Raw genomic sequence first — 20,208 nt, forward strand, 5'->3', positions numbered from 1 at the left:
GGAAGGCGTACCGGTCCCCAGCACGAATCCGCCCGGCGGATTAGTGTCGAGTTCCGGTGTGCCGGCCAGCCTTTGGATGGTTTTTACGGCGGTTTTCCATCTGCCTCGGCTAATGCGGGCTGATTCCCTTATTCCGCCTGTTACACTATGTCGGCGATTGCTGCGCAAACACTGTCTCCACGTACGCTTACACCATCATTACTCTACCACGCAAACGTTGTGGTTACACTAGTCTGGAATGAGACGTTCCCGATGGAGTCCATTGGGGGCTGAACCGCACAATAACCCTGGGTTCGGTGTGGGGTGGCGGTGGGGTGAGTGGACTGCTGTAACCTGTTGTGGGGTTGTGTACCACTGAAGGCTGCGGCGCAACGAAGCCTCACCGTCGTTTCTAGGTCCCCAGTTCAATTCATACATACGTACATTGGCTGATACGCGTAAGGCTCAGCACCGTCGATGTAGGTTCTGCATTCACGTGGGAGGTGCGCAGTTCGAAGACCTTTTGTAACGTAGACAGCACGATGTGTTACTCATGTTGGGTTTATTGGCGTAATGTGAAACGCATAGCCATCTCGAACTTCGAGGCTCTTGCTCACCAAAGCCGTGTACTTCCAGATGTGAGTTCCTTCTTGAAAATCGATCAGTGTGCATCTCCGCACAACATACTAAGCGTTGTCAGTGTTTTTGGGGCACCATGTGTATTCTTCTATCAGCAACATTACATTCTCTCCGAATCCCCACATCTCACAAGTAATTCTTGTCAACAGCAACAAAAATAGACAAGATAGCAACGAAATCTACCTGCTTTTCTGGGAACGACGCGGAGAGGATGTGAACTTCCTTTGTTGGTTCTCTGAAGAACAGACAATCAGCGGATCACAAGTGAACATGTGCGAATGCGACCGGCGCATGATCAAATGCCATTTGCGCACTCACGCCTAGCTGTTACACTACAGAGGATTCTCGCTCGCCGTTCCCCCTACAGCCTACGAAAAAAACGTTTACATGCAACACACCTCCCACAACATGAAAACCGAATTTTGGAAATCTTTTTCGCTGTCGTGTTCACATGTTAAGGCCTGAAGCGGATTTTCTAATTTTGTCAAATATGGTATCTGGAAAACAGTTGTTTCACTTTTTGATGTAGGCAGTACAATCTCATTTCTCTTTAGTTAAGTACTAGACGTAGACAGCTTAATGCTTAGTCTTCTCCTTCACTGTGCAAAAGGTTACTCTGTCCATAACAGCCGAAAATTTTTAAAAACAAGACATAAGCTGACAACCCAAGCACGTTTCAGAAACGGTTCTGCATTTGCATGGGAGCATATCAGAAGCAGTTCACAAAATCGGATTTTGCAAGCCACATGTAAACATACTGAAACAGTCGCGAAACTCAAACAGTTCTTTTGCAACCGCTACTTCAGCGCTGCCATGCGGCTGGCATGTATAAACACACTGCAGAATGATTGTGTATTTTATAGCCTATAGTGTAAAGTACAGAAATACGTTCAAAATGCAAACGAGGCCGTATTGAGGAGTTAATTGTGCCGCTATAAACTGTAGCAACAATAAAAAATTATCTCCAAGACAGCAAAAATCGTACCTAGTTTTGAATGTATTAAAATGGGACTGAAATCCGCAAAGAAACTCTTGAAACGAGCTGCAATCAGCGCAAAGCATCAGAAAGTAGTTGCCAACCCAGCAGGCCACAATTTATTTCCTGTCTTAAACGATTTTCGATGGTACGTTTACGACTCTGCTACTGTGAACCGTATATATCACATTGCTCTGAGTTTTATTATTATATGTTGACATCAAGGGCGCCCATACACGGGAGCAAGGGATGCTCGCCCCTCCCCTTCCACCCACCCACTAGCTCTTGGCGATAGGAAAACATAGTGCAGTCTTCTTTCAAGAAATTGATTTAAAATTCGGTATTATGCAGACTTTTTGTGGCTATTTACAAGTCGCCATACATCTTCCAAGATATTAAAAATATTCCATAACCAGATCTGGTCTTCCTCTTCCCCCCTCTTCCCATTGCCCTACAGGCTTGTATGGGCGCCCCTGGTCGACTCTAACAGGAGACAGGATAGTATTTAAATTTCATTTTCCTCTCATGTTGGGTAAGTCGCCGCCACGCTTAGTGACTGGGCAACATGACAGTAACACTATCAAAAATTGCAAGTTCTCCGTTTATAGCATTACAGTCTTGTGCATTTGAACCATTTGATGTGCCCGTAAACAGTTACTGGAGTTGCACAATCAAACACACAACTTTATTTTTCTAAGAACCACTCAATTACACATTGCTTTAAAAGATCACAATTGAACAATACAGCTGAAGGCCTAGTTAAAGAACTTGAGATGCTTTCTGGGCTGAAGGCCCAAAACCACACCAAAACCAAGAACGGCTGAAGGCCTGCCTTAGAAATCGAAAACAATAAAAAATAGAAGGTAAAAATGTTTTCCCTTAAAAAAAAAAAAACATGCAACTGAAGACAATTAGCGGCTGAAGGCCTACACTACACTACACTTCTGAAGGACAACTATAATTAAAACACATTAATAAACAATTTTTCCAACCAAGAAATTTTCTTTTTAAACTTACAACAGAACGGCTGAAAGCCTAATCAAAGAAATATTAACTTATTGCACAGCTGAAGGCCACAACAAATTTGAAACAACAGCTGAAGGACCGAAAAAGAAGTCAATTTAAAATAAACCCCTTCCTTCTTATAAAAAAATTTCCTTTAAAGGATACACACGGCTGCAGGCCTTATTAAAAGGAGTTCACATAAATCCTCTGCTGAAGACAACACACAACAGATCGAACAACTAACGGCTTAGGGCCTGGATTTCAAACCATTTCAGATAGAACCAATTTTAAGGAAAAAAATTTTTTTATAAGAAGATAAATCTTCAAAATTTTAGTTTAACGTAGCTGAAGCCCTTTATGTCAAATTTAAAGAAGACTGAATGAATACACGGCCAAAGCCCTTGTACAATACTTCAAACTAAAATGAAAATCACAATCTAAAACAAACAGAACAAGTGGTGCTCAGAAGTGTTCCAAGGGTTGGGCTGAGAAGGCAACTCAAACATAAGGTGACGTGAGACAGGCAGCCAAGAGTTGAAGTTAATCGGATGGCAACCCAAACTAGGGACGGCCTAAGGACTGACCAACAATTTAACTAATTTCCTTCCATCCGACCAACAGCACAACAATGAAAAATATCGGCCAAGGACGACGATACAAACAGCACTGCGTCTTCAGAAATTGGCGTCTAAAAGCATCCAACGGAACAATAACCACTCTAAGCAAAATATGAACCAAAGAATTTAAAAGGTTGTCGAACTACACACCATGTTGGACAGCATCAACATGACGAGGAAAGGCACACTGCCGGATAACTACGCTAACGACTAGGGAAGGAAACTGGGGCGTTGACGGCCACAGGGCAGAAAATACCGCTAGTGCATTTCACTGGCAAGCAACAGACAATTTAATAATTAATCACAATATAGGAAGATGGCTGCAAGATTTTGTCGACTCCAACATGACATACGTTGCTGCTAGCCCGAACAGCCCAGGGAGCAACAACCCGCAAATGAACGAAGAGATGTCAAAATAGTTAAAGTTAACTGATCGTATTAACTTCAGCATCCACGTTCGGTGGGCAACGAACTTTGTCGCTCTCGCAGCTAGCGCCTCACAATCTGACAGCGTGTGCACACCGCAAGTGGTCCCAGCCTGGCCTCGCGCCGCGGAGACTTCCTCGCTGCTCCATCCCAACCGACTGACTCAATCCAGCATGCAGACAGCATTAAAATAACTGCTCAGTCAAAACCACACAAGCTACACATGGTTCCGCGAAAACACTTCCACAAACAACTCGAAGAACACTAAAACCAGTCACTGTGGAACAACTAGGAGAAATCACAAGTCGACACACTCAGAGAACCCGGGAGTGGTCAGTGACCATATACACATCGTCCGATGAGACGACTGACCAACTGAGTAACCAAGGTCGTTCCCACTGAAGTCGTTGGTGCCGGCAACGGTCGGCCGAGTCATGGCTGTCCGGACCTCACCACTGCTCCGTCCCCACTGAAGTCCCGACACACAACGAGCCAGAAAATACTAGTGGTCGCTCCAAAGATAGTACGACAGTGCTATTATCGATAAGCGCTGCTGCTGCCACTCATGGGCAGGCAAGCCAGCAACTTAGTAACGCCAGAAAATCGAATAAGAAACGAGACGACAGTATCGCCAAGACAAGATGTCAAGCAATAACGGCATGAACACGAGCCGCGCACGGCTCAGTAGGTGTGGGAAGCTGGCTAAATCCAGAAATAGGTTCAGCTGAAATTTTTTCAAACGACCTAACAGTGTTCAGAAGGGATAGATTAAATGCAGTTGGTGGTGGAGTATTTATTGCTGTCAGAAGTAGTTTACCTTGTAGTGAACTAATATGGGTAGTGGTTATACTTGACAGTTGGGCTAAACTATTAACTGGATCGTTTTACCAACCCCATGACTAAGAAGATACAGTTGCTGAATAGTTCAAAGAAAACTTTAGTCTCATTTCAAATAGGTACCCCACTCAATTACAGTCGTGGTGACTTCAGTCTACCCTCAATATGCTGGAAAAATTGTGTGTTTCAAACTGGCGGCAGGTGTAAAACATCATCCTAAATTGTACTGAATGCTTTCTCACAAAATTATTTTGAACAATTAGTTCATGAGCACACTCGAGGCACAAATGGTTGCGAAAGCATACTTGACCCTTTAGCAGCAAATAATCCTGGGCAAATAGGGAGTATCATGACGAATACTGGGATTAGCGACCACAAGGCAGTTGCTGCTAGGCTGAATAACGTAACACCCACAACCATCAAAAAGAAACGCAAAGTACATCTATTTAAAAAAGCTGATAAAAATACTCTTAATGCCTTTTTAAGAAACAGTCTCCAGTCCTTCCATTATAATCATGTAAGCGTAGAAAAGATGTGGAATGATTTCAAAGAGAGAGTATCGATGGCATTTGAGAGTTATTTCTTTCTTTCTTTAGGCCTTTACCCCACTTCAAGGCGGGGTCGGCCGTGTTCTTACGGATTTGGCGGTGTTAGGTCCAGAGGATGGACAGATGCCCTTCCTGTCACCACCCCGAACCCCCGGGATGTAAGTAGTGTATCCCAGCTGTCTGCGTCTAGTGTAGCTCATGAAATAGTGTGAACATTTTCTAATGTCTGTGAGCCGTGTAACTGAGGCGGAACGTGGGGACCAGCTCAATATTCACCTAGCGGAATACGGAAAACCGCCTAAAAACCACATCCAGGCTGGCCAGTATACTGGCCTACGTCATTAATCCGCCGGGCAGATTCAATCCGGGGCCGGCGCGCCTACCCGAGTCCAGGAAGCAGCGCATTAGTGCTCTCGGCTACCCCGGCAGGTAATTGAGAGATATATACCACATAAATTAATAAATGATGGTGCTGATCACCCATGGTACACAAAATGGGTCAGATTGCTGTTCCAGAAGCACCGAAAAGAGCATGTCAAATCCAAAAGAACACAAAATCCCCAAGATTGGCAAAGTTTTGCAGAAATTCGAAATATACTTCGTACTTCAATGCGCAATGCTTTTTTGTGTGCTTTTATGAAAGTCTCATTGTTGACATTGTTAAATGCAATGTCGTTGTTGATCTTTCTTAAGTATTGTCGAAGCTAACACGGAGCAGATTTGACATAAGCTTCTTTGCTTTGTGCTGTGGTGGAACTGAATTTTGTGCCATGATTTGTGGTAAGACAGAGCAGCCTTGACAATCCCTTCAGCGCTTTGTGGTGAGGTAGATAGAATTGAATTTCGTGTAAAATCCAACTGAGGTCGGTGTTTCAACTGGTAATGGTATATCCTGAGTCAAGCTGCAGTGGTAAGCCTAGAAAAACACAGAGCTATGGTAGACAATCTGAAGTATTTAAAAAGCTAAGAACAATGTCACATGAAATAGGAGAGCATTCTAACTGCAAGAAGAATTGTACTGATTCAGAGAAGTCTACATTAATATCTAATTTCAGTTTGCTGAAGGACTGGAATGAGCAAAGTTGTCACCTGACAGGCTGGATACTGTTGGCAACGTACAACGCCGAACGTCTCGCAGAGATGAGACAGTAGCTACTTCGAGTGATTATACATTTCATTATAAGATCAGAATAATGAGAGAAAATACTGTAACAGAATTGTGTTTTTGTCAAAATGTCTTTATATCATTGCATGGTATTTCAAAGAAAAGATTAGAAACTGTCAGGAATTCCTTTTAAAAATGAAGGCATGGCGCCAATTGATAAACGAGGGAAACACGGAAACCAAGTTCATAAACTTTCAACAGAAAAATAGCAAAACATCTGCGCTCACGTCGTCATTTAAAGGACGGTCCAGTCATTACAGCATAAATAAAACACAGAATCTGCATTTGCCTGAAGAATCACAATCAAGATGTTTCAAGACACACATTAATATCATATGAAACGTATCGTAAAATGTTTAATAACAAATTTAATATCTAATTCGGTTTCCCTCGAAGTGATACAAGCAGTACTTGTGATAAGTTTTCTGTAACTTTCAAAGCTCTAGAGGCACAACTCATACATGCAACAGATGGAAAGGAACGATCGGACGTTCAAAGTAATATTAAGAAAGACAAAATTGAACCCAAACTGCTCCACCGTAGAGCTGTTGCATTCTATCAGCGAAAAGACAATCTCGACAGAGAAGCAGAAAGATTACAAACACTGAATCGATATGTATGGATTTCCAACGAAATCTTCCAAGTCCAAACATCAGCACCGACATTGTCTACTATAAGCGACAGCTTTCTCTATATCTATTTAACATGCATCAAGTCTCAGACAGTAAGACAGTGCTTTATGTTTATCCTGAAATTATAGGAAGAAAGGTTCGAATGAAGTAGTTTCATTCCTGCATCACTATGTTACTTCGTTTCTGGATCCTGAGGTTAAAAATTTGGAAATCTTCTATGATTCATGCGGTCGTCAAAACAAAAATTATACCCCTTTCAGTTTATCCGTTATCTTGTCCATCATGAAAAGCGATTTCAATCAATTCGTGTGACATTCCCAGTAAGAGGATATTCATACCTGGAAAGTCACAAAAGATATGGGCCTCATCAGACGTAAAACAAAAGCTGAGCTCCCAAAGGACTGGACCGACATAATTAAAGATGCGCGTCCGAAACCCACTCCTTTTCAGGTTGTTGAAGTTGATGGCTGAATGATACGTGACTGGACTTATTTAGTTCAACCAAGGTACCGATCAAAATGTCCATTCCCGTCGTGAATTATTAAGGAGATGAAGATAGAACGCCACCATCCAAGACTTATCATACATCGTGACACTTACAACGGGTCTTGGATCACATTAGTTGTTACCGCTCCTGCTGGACGAATGGAACAGGAACCAGAACTTGCAGAAGGAGAGTTTTTGTTCCCTTCACCCTGTTACGAAGGTAGGCGGGTAAATACTTTATTCACAGTATTTAAATGAAAATAGATCATATCAGTGTGTGAAATAGCAGTTCCTGCTTTATTATAACAAACCTATTGAGTTATCATGCTAATAGGAGGTAGCATGTCCAATGTTTCTGGACTGCTACCTATCACCAACGAAAAATATCGTGATCTGAAAGAACTGAAGGTGTTCTGTCACACAAAGGCCCAAGAGTACTATAAAAATATTCCTTTTCGGGCAGTGAATTTACAAACACGTTTTGTGTTATTTGTTTGTAATAAGCAAAAAGTGAGAAATGAAGACTGTGGGTTAGAAAAACTTTGATTTATGCTGATAACTGAAATTACGTCCCATTAACTATATTTTTAATGTATGTGTTGTAACCATTTATTGAATAATTGTTGGTAGTTGTATACCAGGTGATTTAAAGATACAAAAGTTGGAACATGGGCTTATTCATCACTGTAATTTACATGAGTTCAATGAAAATAAAAACAGGATATTGATAAACGGTATTGTTCCTAAAACCTGATCAATCATGAAAGTCCTGTACAATGACTAGATTCAAAGATGAATAGATATTTGTCAAGGGAGTTTCAGGGAAGATTTATAGTGAACTATCATCCCAATATGACATTACATTCTGACTTTTAAAATCTAATTAGTGGATTATACAAAGAAATTAAAAAATAGACATTCACATAAAAAACATACAGGGTCGAGATTTAATAATATGTTTTCCACTTTTAAGGAACCCTAAAGAAAAGGTCGTTGAATGTACTGTATAAATTACAAAAGCATATTTCAATAACCCATGAAACTGTAACGTTTTAAACTTTAAAATTGCTCTCCTGAAAAATCTATAAAATGGACTTAACCCCTTCTTCCAGTGTGGTCTTCAAATGGTTAACAAGCCAGGCAAAAATAAATCGCTGCATTTTCGGCGGATTTTCTTTCTAGATTCTAACCAAAGCAGAGGTGACAGATCTTTTTAGTGGTTGTCGTGCAAGTGCGGGCGTGGAAGGGCCCCACTTACTACACTACTGGCCATTAAAATTGCTGCACCAAGAAGAAATGCAGATGACAAACGGGTATTCATTGGAAAAATATATTATACTAGAACTGACATGTAATTGCATTTTCACGCAATTTGGGTGCCTAGATCCTGAGAAATAAGCACCCAGAACAACCACCTCTGGCCGTAATAACGGCCTTGATACGCCTGGGCATTGAGTGAAACAGAGCTTGGATGGCGTGTACAGGTACAGCTGCACATGCAGCTTCAACACGATACCACAGTTCATCCAGAGTAGTGACTGGCGTATTGTGACGAGCCAGTTGCGCGGCCGCCATTGACCAGACTTTTCAATTGGTGAGAGATCTGGAGAATGTGCTGGCCAGGGCAGCAGTCGAACATTTTCTGTATCCAGAAAGGCCCGTACAGGACCTGCAACATGCGGTCGTGCATTATCCTGCTGAAATGTAGGGTTTCATGGGGATCGAATGAAGGGTAGAGCCACGGGTCGTAACACATCTGAAATGTAACGTGCGTAATGTAATGTAATGTGCGTTCACCACGATGTCGCCAAACACGGATGCGACCGTCATGATGCTGTAAACAGAACCTGGATTCATCCGAAAAAATGACGTTTTGCCATTCGTGCACCCAGGTTCGTCGTTGAGTACACCATCGCAGGCGCTCCTGTCTGTGATGCAGCGTCAAGGGTAACTGCAGCCATGGTCTCCGAGCTGATAGTCCATGCTGCTGCAAACGCGTCGAACTGTTCGTGCAGATGGTTGTTGATTGCAAACGTCCCGATCTGTTGACTCAAGGATAGAGACGTGGCTGCACGATCCGTTACAGCCATGCGGATAAGATGCCTGTCATCTCGACTGCTAGTGATACGAGGCCGTTGGGATCCAGCACGGCGTTCCGTATTATCCTCCTGAACCCACCGATTCCATATTCTGCTAACAGTCATTGGATCTCGACCAACGCGAGCAGCAATGTCGCGATAGGATAAACCGCAATCGCGATAGGCTACAATCCGACCTTCATCAAAGTCGGAAACGTGATAGTACGCATTTCTCCTCCTTACACGAGGCATCACAACAACGTTTCACCAGGCAACGCCAGTCAACTGCTGTTTGTGAATGAGAAATCGGTTGGAAACTTTCCTCGTGTCAGCACGTTGCAGGTGTCGCCACCGGCGCCAACCTTGTGTGAATGCTCTGAAAAGCTAATCATTTGCATATCACATCTTCTTCCTGTGGGTTAAATTTCGCGTCTGTAGCACGTCATCTTCGTGGTGTAGCAATTTTAATGGCCAGTAGTGTATTTACAAAAATTGTGAATGTAGGCTGCAGTTTAGACCCACACCACTACCACTCTCCCCACGCGTGCCCTGCCGTCATCACATCTACTGGCCTTCGTATTTTGCACGGACTCTGCAGCAGAAGCGCGGATAAATGGCAGTGCCGCCGGCAGTGCTCTATTCAGCTGTACTGTCAGCAGCACTCCTCACGATCACGCGTTCTAATTGTCGGCTTGTCGGCTCTGATACCTCCATCCCTGCTCCTCGATGATGATGTGAATTCCCCGTGACCAGGTTTCAAGGCGTTCTAATTCCTAAGACTCGTGTCAATTCATGGCCTTGAAATATCTATTTATGAATTCTATTTTAGATTTGTCATCGTTAACCAACACGAAGTCAGTACAGCTACGCATTAACCAATATATAAAGAGATGTTGCATTCAACTAGCCGTCATCCGCGGTGAACACCCATTTTGAAGAGTAGGCAGAAACAAAAGTCTTTAGACAACTTTTTTGAAAAACGGATCCTGTAGTATACGTATTGTTGCTATTTTATAAACTGTTTTGTATTTTTTTACGTATGGAACGCCTTATCCTGTTTTTACGTGAATTCCTATTGAAAAATGTTTCGCATTGTAAATGTTTCACTTGCAGGTAAGACTCAGAAGCAAATTATGCTCTCTCAGCTGGGTCACACTGCATAGTCAGTTTGTAAAGAAGTGGATCTTTTTTTCTCGAGTTCCTCGAAGTTAGGTATTTGATATTGTTCATTTCGTTGTCGATCGGTTCCTGAACAAGTTTTCAGGTTTTGAGTTTATTCATTGTTAACACGGTATATTTATTGTGAAGCAGTCTACGTTCTATTGAATTCGTAATTAATGTTAAACGTGGAATTACGTAATTTTAATAAAATAAATAAATTTCGCTTTTCTTAGTCCTCCGTTTTTGTATTATGGGAACCCTAGTATTCACACATGCACTGTGCTGGTTATTTTACTTTCATACACTTTTAAAAGAAGACAATATGCCTTTTTCATTAATTGCGAGAGCATTTGATATATTTTATTACAAATTATTCTGTTAGTTTTTTAGAAGGTACTCTTCTACTCTTTTATAAAGCAGTATCAGAGTAACAGTGATTCACCCAATGGCAATCACATTTAACCACACGAAAGAAACGAGAAATAAAACAGGCGACAAGCAACAACGATTTTTTGGGAATCCCGATCAAGACACAGCTACGAAAATAGAAACAACGTCAACAGACTGTTTGCCAGTTACAAGGTAAGGTGATCTAGATCCGCTCGGTAGAAATTGCGGTACTTTGTGATTTATCTCACTGCTGGCAATCCTAGCTATCTACAGATCGGTTTGCAACACAATTGCGTTCCAGTAACCGCGGTGCGAAGTTTTGCTCGTGGGTTGCGTATGTGTTGCAGGCACTCTGTATCACATTTCAGCGTGAACATCTTTTAAATTCACTTTCGCGAATTGTTCTAGTTCCGTGCGATATTTTTACCACAGGAGATGACCTGCTCGAAAACTAAGTTGTCAGTACGACACAAGACGCTAGTCCCACACCGCCGTTCCAAAACGGGAATTAATGTGGTCATTGCTCCTCCATCGTAAACCTCTCAGAGGTGAACTCGTGAAAACAGTCTGCACAGGACTCGCCCCCCTAATTCCGTTTCTCAGACGTTGAAGAGTTCTTTAGAGAGAGTGTCACTCCTCATCGCTGCAAGTCTTTGCTTACGGTATTTGAAGTGTTCAACAGCGTTACATTAAATTCGTATTCCTTACTACAATAAGTACCACATCTGGACGCGAGCCACTTTACAATGAGCTTTCACGAAACCTTGTCACTTCCATGTGAAATTTGTACAATAGCAGACCATCGTTACTTAACATCTTTTATCGGCCACGCTGCAACTACTTCCTCCTGCGACTGCTGCCTCAGAATGCATAGCTTACATAAAAAATTTAAGAAATGAAGATACATTGATAGACCTTTTAAATTCCACGAAACGCTCGACTAATATGCAGCCTGAAGCCATCGTGATAGAGCTGAAATGATGGATGAATGTATTGGCTGTCCATTGATGTCAAAATACAAACAGGTGCACTTTAAGGTATTGGATAATATTGTAACACAGTTGGAAACAAGATTTTCACATCAGGATAAATTTCTTTTTCGTAAATTAGGCGCTGACACTCAGTTCACCAATCGTGTCCGGAGTTTCCCTGTAGACGTTTTAGATTCACTATGGTGCGTCCTTCAGTCGCTTGCATTTACGTATACAACTGGAGATGTATTTTCTTCCCAGCATAAACGAACATTTCACGCTGTCAGTTTGGTGGACATTATCAAAAGAATGATTGAGAATGAAAAGAACCAAATTCTTCCAGGAGCTTTCGAACTGTTTTCTCTAATTGCCACCCATTCTTGGAACAAGTGTTTCAGTTGCAAGGGGTTTTTCTTGTCTTAAACGCATATAACCGTGTTTAAGGAACAGTATGTCCCAGGATCGCTTATCAGTTCTTGCTTGTATCTCGGTTGAAAAACCATTACTGCGAATACTTGAAAGCCGAGAGTCATGGTATGGCAATGTCATTGAAAGAGTCAGGAAGAAGGATCATCGAGTTAACTTGTTTTACAAGCAACAGCGCTCAAATTCCCGATCGACCAGTCCGTTTGTAAATGAAAATGATTGTAATTATTGTTATTATTATTATTATTAGCTGTAGTAGTGGGGTAGTCATCATCGGTCTTAGTAGTAGCAGTAGTAGTACTAGTCGTGGTCCTTAGGAGTTTGTAATGCTAGATGTGCATACATTAAAAGGGAAGGAAAGGTGATTGCCAAAACGTTTCCTGATATTCCCAGAATTTAGGCCCATGATCTGCTACTGACGACTGCCAGTCTAAATGCATTTATTGCAACGGAGCATGCAGTTCTGCTGCACTTTCGCAAAGATCCTAGGTGTCTGTTGTAACTGGAAAAGGTAACAGGTGATAAACACTGTACACTCCTGACCACCACACAGACATACTGTAAACAGATTAGCTCATAGCACACGTGTCGTGTTCCAGCTGCATGCATTGCACTGGTGCAGTAACCTGTGCCACAAGCATAACACTATTCCTGGTGTCAGTTTCAGTTGGATGAGACAGCTTGTGATGTGTCCATGGTGAGCGAGATGCGTTACTGAGTACAGTGCATGACACACAGTCAAAGACGGAATGTTACTCATCATGAGCGTTGGCAGACAGACAGCTAATGTACAGCGCAGCAGGATACAGTACCTATAAAGCAACATGAATGTACAGAGAACGCTTTCCCATCAGGTGTCATCCTAACTGGATGATGTTTATCTCAGTGGATACCAACTTCCGAGAGACAATGTCACTCACGCCACAGAGAGCCAGCCAGGGCTCCCGCCAAATACGTGGGAGAACACCAGACTTTGAGGAACGATGCTGCATCGTGTAGCCAACAAGCCAGCAATAAGCAACCGCCATCTTGTCTGTGAAATGTACACTAGGGAGGATACAGTATGGAGAGTGCTGGTGGAACAGGTATTACGCATTTATCATAAGGAATATGTGCAAGAACTAGGACCAACGGATTTTAAGTCCCACATTCACTTCTGTCAAAGGATTATCCACTCCAGTGCTCTAGTTCTGACCTTTGTACTGTGTGTATTGTTCATGGATGAGACCTCTTTCACCTATGATGGCGTTTTCAACAGCCACTACAGCCACGTTCAGAGAGAGGGCAATCGCAATACCACCCACATTGATGGCCACCAGTACTGATTCTCTGTCAGTGTAATAGCAGGTATGACCCAAGATCACGTAATAGGACCTTATTCGCTGCCTCCCATTTGAGTGGTCTCCATGTTACCTGGTGTTCATGCAAGGTGTGTTGCCACAGTTTTTGCAGACTGTACCCCTTGTTTCCGCAAAATGTTGTGACTTTAACATGACAATGCACCAGTACCCACAAGCACCTGAACACCAAATCGTTGGACTGGAAGGGGCGGGCAGTACAATTGCCTCTGAACTTTTTCCCCTGTGGTTATGCCAGGACGTTGGTGTATGAAACCCTGTAGTAACAGATGAAGACCTGCTTGCTAGGGTCCAAACTGCCTGTCTCCTGATACAACAGACAGCAGGAATCTTTGTGAGAGCAGTAGAATGTCATGCACCTTTGCCATGCGTGCATTGGAGGTCTTCACTTAGGACAATTACTATGACCTATGTTGTTGTTATGTGGCATATGCTGTGTATGTCCATAACACAATAAATATGCATTTCCAACCACTGATTCCCTATCTCAATATAACTGGTTGTAGACCTACTATCACCTGTTTCAGTTTGACCCATAAGGTTTGAACAGCCCATCTATGTGATCATTCTAGTTTAAGTTGTTGATTGTTACCTGCAGCTATATAATTGAATGGACAGCCTTCACATTTGTGTGATTTATCATGTAACTTAAATTTAACAGATCTCTTTTAGTACTCACACTTTTCATTATTTAGGGTCAATTTCCACTTTTTGTGCAATGCAGATTTTTGTCTGAATCATCTTGCAATTGATTTTGATCTTCTGATGACTTTACTACGTGGTAAATCACAGCACCATCTACAAACAATCTAAGATGGCTGCTCAGATTGTCTCATAAATCATTCATATGCATTAAGAGCATTAGGGGGCCTATAACACTTTCTTGGGGAATACTGCATATCACTTCTGTTTTGCTTGATGACTTTCCATCAAATATCCTTAAAGAAAATCTTTTTTATCATATTTATATTTTTGAAAATAAGCTACCTACTCATGTCAGATGATGTTGATCTACGTGTTCTTCCTCTACTAAGGGGCTCTTTTAATGGCCTTTCAACTCCTTTCCTCTTTTGTCATTAACTGCCACCCTGCTTCTGGTTTCTGGGTGAGGAGATACAAAGTGGCAACTTACTGAGATAATGGGGGAAGTTCAGTGAGAACATCTGAATAACTGTATATTCCAATATCTCTCAGAATGCAAATGATCAACAAAACATTTAATTCACATATGAAGCATCTGGTTACGATTGTTAAGGCTGGTGTATCATGTAACTACGTGGCTCTCTAATCCAGTAAGTGCACACATTACGTGATAATGAAATTGCATTTTTAGTTTCTTTTTGGAGAGAGAAAGTAGTACATACTTATATAAGAAAGTTGAATTATCTTTAAAAAAGCTTTTCTTGGTCTCAATTAAGCTTTCTGATGGTCAGCATCGACAATGTTCACTTCAGATCCTGGACCTTGTATACTTATGAACAAAACTAATGTTCGGGCTCTAATATGAATGAAAATGCCCATCTTGACATTTTTTCTTCATTCCAGATTTTCAGTGTCACAGACAAATATTCCAGTTAGAAAGTTTTCAGTCACAACTGCATAATATATAAAAACCAAAACTGGCTTCATACCATTTCAAAGGAGACTGGCCTCATAGAAGGTATCTCATTGAAACGTAAATGAAGACTGATTTAGTGACTGAATTCTACAACGATTTTGCTAGTCACTAGCTATGACACTATTCATAGCTCCTATTCGAGGCTTGGTGTAGGAAGTGTTTTACAAAACATCAAAAAACAGAGCAGTTAAGTATTCAATAACAAAATATCAGACAGGAATCAGGTAACAATTACATCTATCTGCCAGTGGAATGGTAACACTGCTCTAAAATGTCGATCATTACATAACATTATTACATTACTGAGTAGTGATGTTTCCTGAATTCCGAAATTTGAAAAAATACGAGATATTATTTACACAGAAGGAAATAATGGTTTTCAGATGAGGTATATCAGTCTTAAAACGTATCCTTATTAGCAAAGTTGGAATTTCAAGTGCAAGTATTTTTCCTTAAACTTAGATTTTAAATAATTCTTTGAAATTTTGAATAATTACTTCAATATAATTTTTCTCGAAAAAATAGTTATACCATTGTCATCAGCTAAGTCACAGTTACATCCTGAACAATATAGATTATAAAAATGAAGCATATAATAGTATTTGTCGGTATCATTTACATACTGTACCAGTCTTACACAAGAAAGATCTGATCATTTCCAAACTAAAATTAAATAATCAAATAATAAAATTAAACAGAGGTTAATCATATAATAGAGCCCATACAACACCATACACATAGATTTATATATTACTACTTGTAAACATTTTGATAGCATCACAGCAGTATCAGAAAATTTTATTTTATTGTAATAAACATGATCCAAATAATCACTTCACTGTTTGCATCACTATGAGACTAGTACTTCACATAAAGGAGGCAGTATTAAGGTTCATTGATATTTTTTTATTATAAGAAGTTTAGCAATTGTTGCCACATTGAAAAAATTCCCTACATAAATCCTTCCAGTTTACTTTTGACTACTTTTTTAACACTATTAAACTCTATATTGCAGAACCATGGAGGCACAAAGCTTTAACAGAGATGTTTATGAGTGGGCTGGAGACATTTCATTCATCAGGAGTGAAGCCACCTCACTTTCAAGAGGCATTGCATCATCTCGCCCTGACAAATAAGATTGAGTCAGAATATCTTTCAGATCTGAGCCAAAAGGTATGTTCTCTGAGATATACCCATACAACCATGTAATCTATGCAGTATTAATTTGGCTTAGCTAAATTTCCTTAACCTAAAAGCTCATTCTGTGGCAGTTATAATCAGTGGCGAATATAGCATGCACCTTGGGGTGGGGGGCAAGATTAATGTAAAGATAGGTTAAGTAATTTTAAGTAGATACACCAAGATGTTTTGTATCAGTTTTGCTGATTATATTCAGAGGATAATTTGTGCTTAAGCCCCTTTTACTTTACCAAGATCAAGCTTTTTTTATTGTTAACATTAAATCATAAAAATGTAGTTATTTTAAAAAAACAAATGATGAAAATCTCAGTTATTATTGCTTCACTATGATGGTTGTCCAGCAGCTCACTTTGTTTCCTCTCCGCTTTTGTAATTACAAGATGCTGACTAGCGCGACAGTGTCGAATTCAATAATGTACTGTACATTGTCGCAGCATTCTGCATCTTGTGATTATAACAGCGTCGAGGAAACACTGGAGAACCAACATAGCGAGACAATAATACTATATTTCAAACAGTCAAGATTTTAAAAATATCTCATCTGCAAACACTAATCCAAACTAAAAGGGTGAAAATGGGATTGTGATTATCGTGTTTGGAGTGATTCTAGCTATAAATATTGATTTATTCTCTCACGTAAGAGTAAATTACCAACACTCCTACTTTTTTTCTTTTTGTGTATACATGCATGTGTGTTTTACCTACTATAATTCAAAAGACTGTTTTGAGTACGTATTGTTTTGGAGAAACCTTAGAAGAATGTTTATTAAATCGACTGTTTGACAAATGACAATGTAACAAAATTTGTTTTAATAATTGTTTATCGAACTGACAATAACAATAATACATAACATTAAAAAGAAACTTCACTTTTCATATAGAACAATGTTTACAAAACAAAGTTGAGATTTCTTGGTACACTCGTAAACTTATCAAGAACCTCATCGCCACTAGTTATAGTGTTTCTGTGGACAGAATATAAAGCAAGTCTGTTAAGCCAGCTTTCAGATACACTGTTCCTTATGTATGTCTTCAGTGTTCTCAGGCTGGAGAAAGTTCACTCTATGGTTGCGACAGAAGCGGGAAGAACTGCGAGTAATTTCAGAAGGGTATAAACGTTGGGGAAGAAAGTCTTGTCACATTTTTGAAGAGAACTCATAGCTGTTTTTGGAAGATTTCAAGAATTTTCCTCACTCCACTTTTCTTTCCACAACATAAACTCCCTTTGCATAATTTCTTTGTGTGACAAGTCTTCTTCGTAGAAACTAAAAGCAACGTCCAATAAAAGGAAATCTGTTGTTTTACACTACTGTGAGATGATGTTTTATAAGGATACAACTGTTTCCTTGTGAGAATCAAAGCATTCTTTAAGTGAGACACAAAAATCGTCCAGGTATGGCACATAAATAGCTCGTCGATATTATTCTTCTTCGGTGGTGAAAGGGACTGCTGAATGAAGGCGGTAAATTCTTGGAATCTCTTCCTTAATGTTAAGTTTGGCAGCAAATGTCTTCACTTCATTATACGAGGCTTTAAATGAGTCATCTGTATTTGCTCTCTCCTTTGACAGAAGGTGTAAGATACTCATAACATTAGTCAAGGTTTCTGTAAGATCAATATTTTTGTTTTCAAACTGCTCAGATAAGTTATGGGTGGTTGGCAGCATCAGGCTCAAAACAAAAAGATTAACAAGAAACGAAAATTGACTAAAGCACTTCTTAGAATTTGAGCCTTAGATGTTGTGTCACTTAATTCTTCTTCTATTTTGTGAAGGGAGAGAAAGATAGGCTCCAAAATGTCTTTGAATAATAGTACTGAGTTGTACCTTTCTACCCACTGGGTTTCGCACACTGAAATAAGTTTCTTTTTCTTTTTTTCTGGACAACATTCAGATATCATTGATTTCAATATTTCTGTTCTTTTGGCTAACGAATGAAAGAATCCACAGACTTCTTTTGTGACACCCATACAGTTTCTTATAAAAGGTGTGTTGCTCGCATCTGACAAACAAAAATTTAGAGTGTGTGAAGAACAATGTGTAGCTTTTCTGTGATGGAAGCTTGTACTCCTCTGAACTGCCCACTCATCATGGCAGCGCCATCATACCCTTGGCCTTTCATTTTGTTTAGGTCAAGCTGTAATGTTGACAAGGTCTTCAATAGTGTGTTAGCCAAACCTGCTCCAGTAGCGCCATAAACAAGGACGAATGCCAGAAAATCTTCCCTGATTTTGAAAGTTCGCTCTTCTATGTAACGTACACATAGAGAAAATTGTACGATTTGACAGACGTCAGTGGTTTCATCTGCTAAAATCGAGTAAAAAACAGGCTTTCTGACGTTTTCTACAATATTTAATTGTATTAAGTGACCAAGTAATAACTTCGTTTTAAATGAAAGAATTTGTATACATCATCTTCCCACCACTGGTCGTTAAGTGGTCTTTAAGAATAGTATCTCCACTGTTGGCTCTGCATCCTAACAACGATCGAAAATCCCCATCATTTTCGACCAATTCTTCAAGGATTATTCGCCCAGTTTCACTATGACCCCTTAGAGCTATTTGCTGCCTTCCACAAAATCGAATTGTTTGTATTATGAGGATTATCAATTTTCTATTAATCTCTATATCCAGCCTTCTTTGGGTATTTACTTGATTGATGATATTTTCATCTTTTTTCTTAACTATAGCTTCTGTGTTTTCAACGATCAAAACATATTTCTTATGATATGATAAGTTCTCATGTTTGCTAAACATTTCCCTGTTTTTTTTTTTTGTTTTTTTTTTTATTGGTAAAAGCCTGAATAACCAATGCCCCTACTACTTAGTGGTCTCATTTCCCAACATTTTCGGTATGGAAAAATAATAAGCAGTACTTGCAAAAACATCCAGATTTTTCCGCCAAATAAGCTAACCACGTACTTTCTTTAGTCACATCATTTGAAAAGATCTAGTATGATAATCAAAATATCCACGGGTGTACTTCCTGTCTACAGTGTCCAACGGGCACAATATTTCGGCGATCATACATGTCGGCATCATCAGGTGAACTGATGGACTGAGTTCCTTTGAATGTGCCGGCACGGAGATCCGTACGCTAAGGCTGCTCAGAGGGAACTGGGTTCGGTCGCGGCGGCGGCAAATTGAAATACCCTCCGCCCGCGGCGCGCTCCCTCCGCCGTCCGCGCCCCGCGCCACGGTCGCGCGGTGGAACAGATTACGACGGCGTCTGAGATGACGTCGTTGTGATGGCTCTGTCCGCCGTGGTCGTCACACCTATACGTTTGCTCGATTTACTCTTGATTAACCCAATCGCTGGTTCCCAAGCCTTGCTAAGATTATAGCCACAGTCACGGTTTATGAGGTCGTCATTGGTGCGAATTTCGATGGCCTCTCTAACAACGCTGTCCCAGTATCTCGACGTCTGTACCACAATCCTCGTGCGGTCATACTCCATAGCGTGATTTTCCGACAAACAATGTTCAGCGACCGCCGACTTGCTCGGATACATGAGTCGAGTGTGCCTCTGGTGTTCACGGCATCGATCCTCGACGGTACGCATCGTCTGACCGATATACGACTTGCCACATTGACACGGAATCTGGTACACGCCGGCCTTCCTCAAACCGAAGTCATCTTTGGCGCTCCCCACCAGTGCACGAGTTTTATTCGGAGGACAAAAAACAGTTCCGACCCGGT

General features: G+C 40.7%; 1 protein-coding gene across 1 annotated transcript in view; it reads left to right on the plus strand.

Annotated features, from left to right (window-relative positions):
• The window catches only part of LOC124594484 (sphingomyelin phosphodiesterase-like), a 148,684-nt gene that overhangs the window by 15,994 nt on the left and 112,482 nt on the right, over positions 1-20,208 (plus strand). The window contains exon 2 of the mRNA XM_047132860.1: positions 16,328-16,485. Within this exon, the coding sequence (XP_046988816.1) occupies positions 16,328-16,485 (158 nt within the window). The remainder of the gene's footprint in view (positions 1-16,327; positions 16,486-20,208) is intronic.

The sequence above is a fragment of the Schistocerca americana genome, chromosome 2 (assembly GCF_021461395.2).
Source record: "Schistocerca americana isolate TAMUIC-IGC-003095 chromosome 2, iqSchAmer2.1, whole genome shotgun sequence".
Lineage (NCBI taxonomy): Eukaryota > Metazoa > Arthropoda > Insecta > Orthoptera > Acrididae > Schistocerca > Schistocerca americana.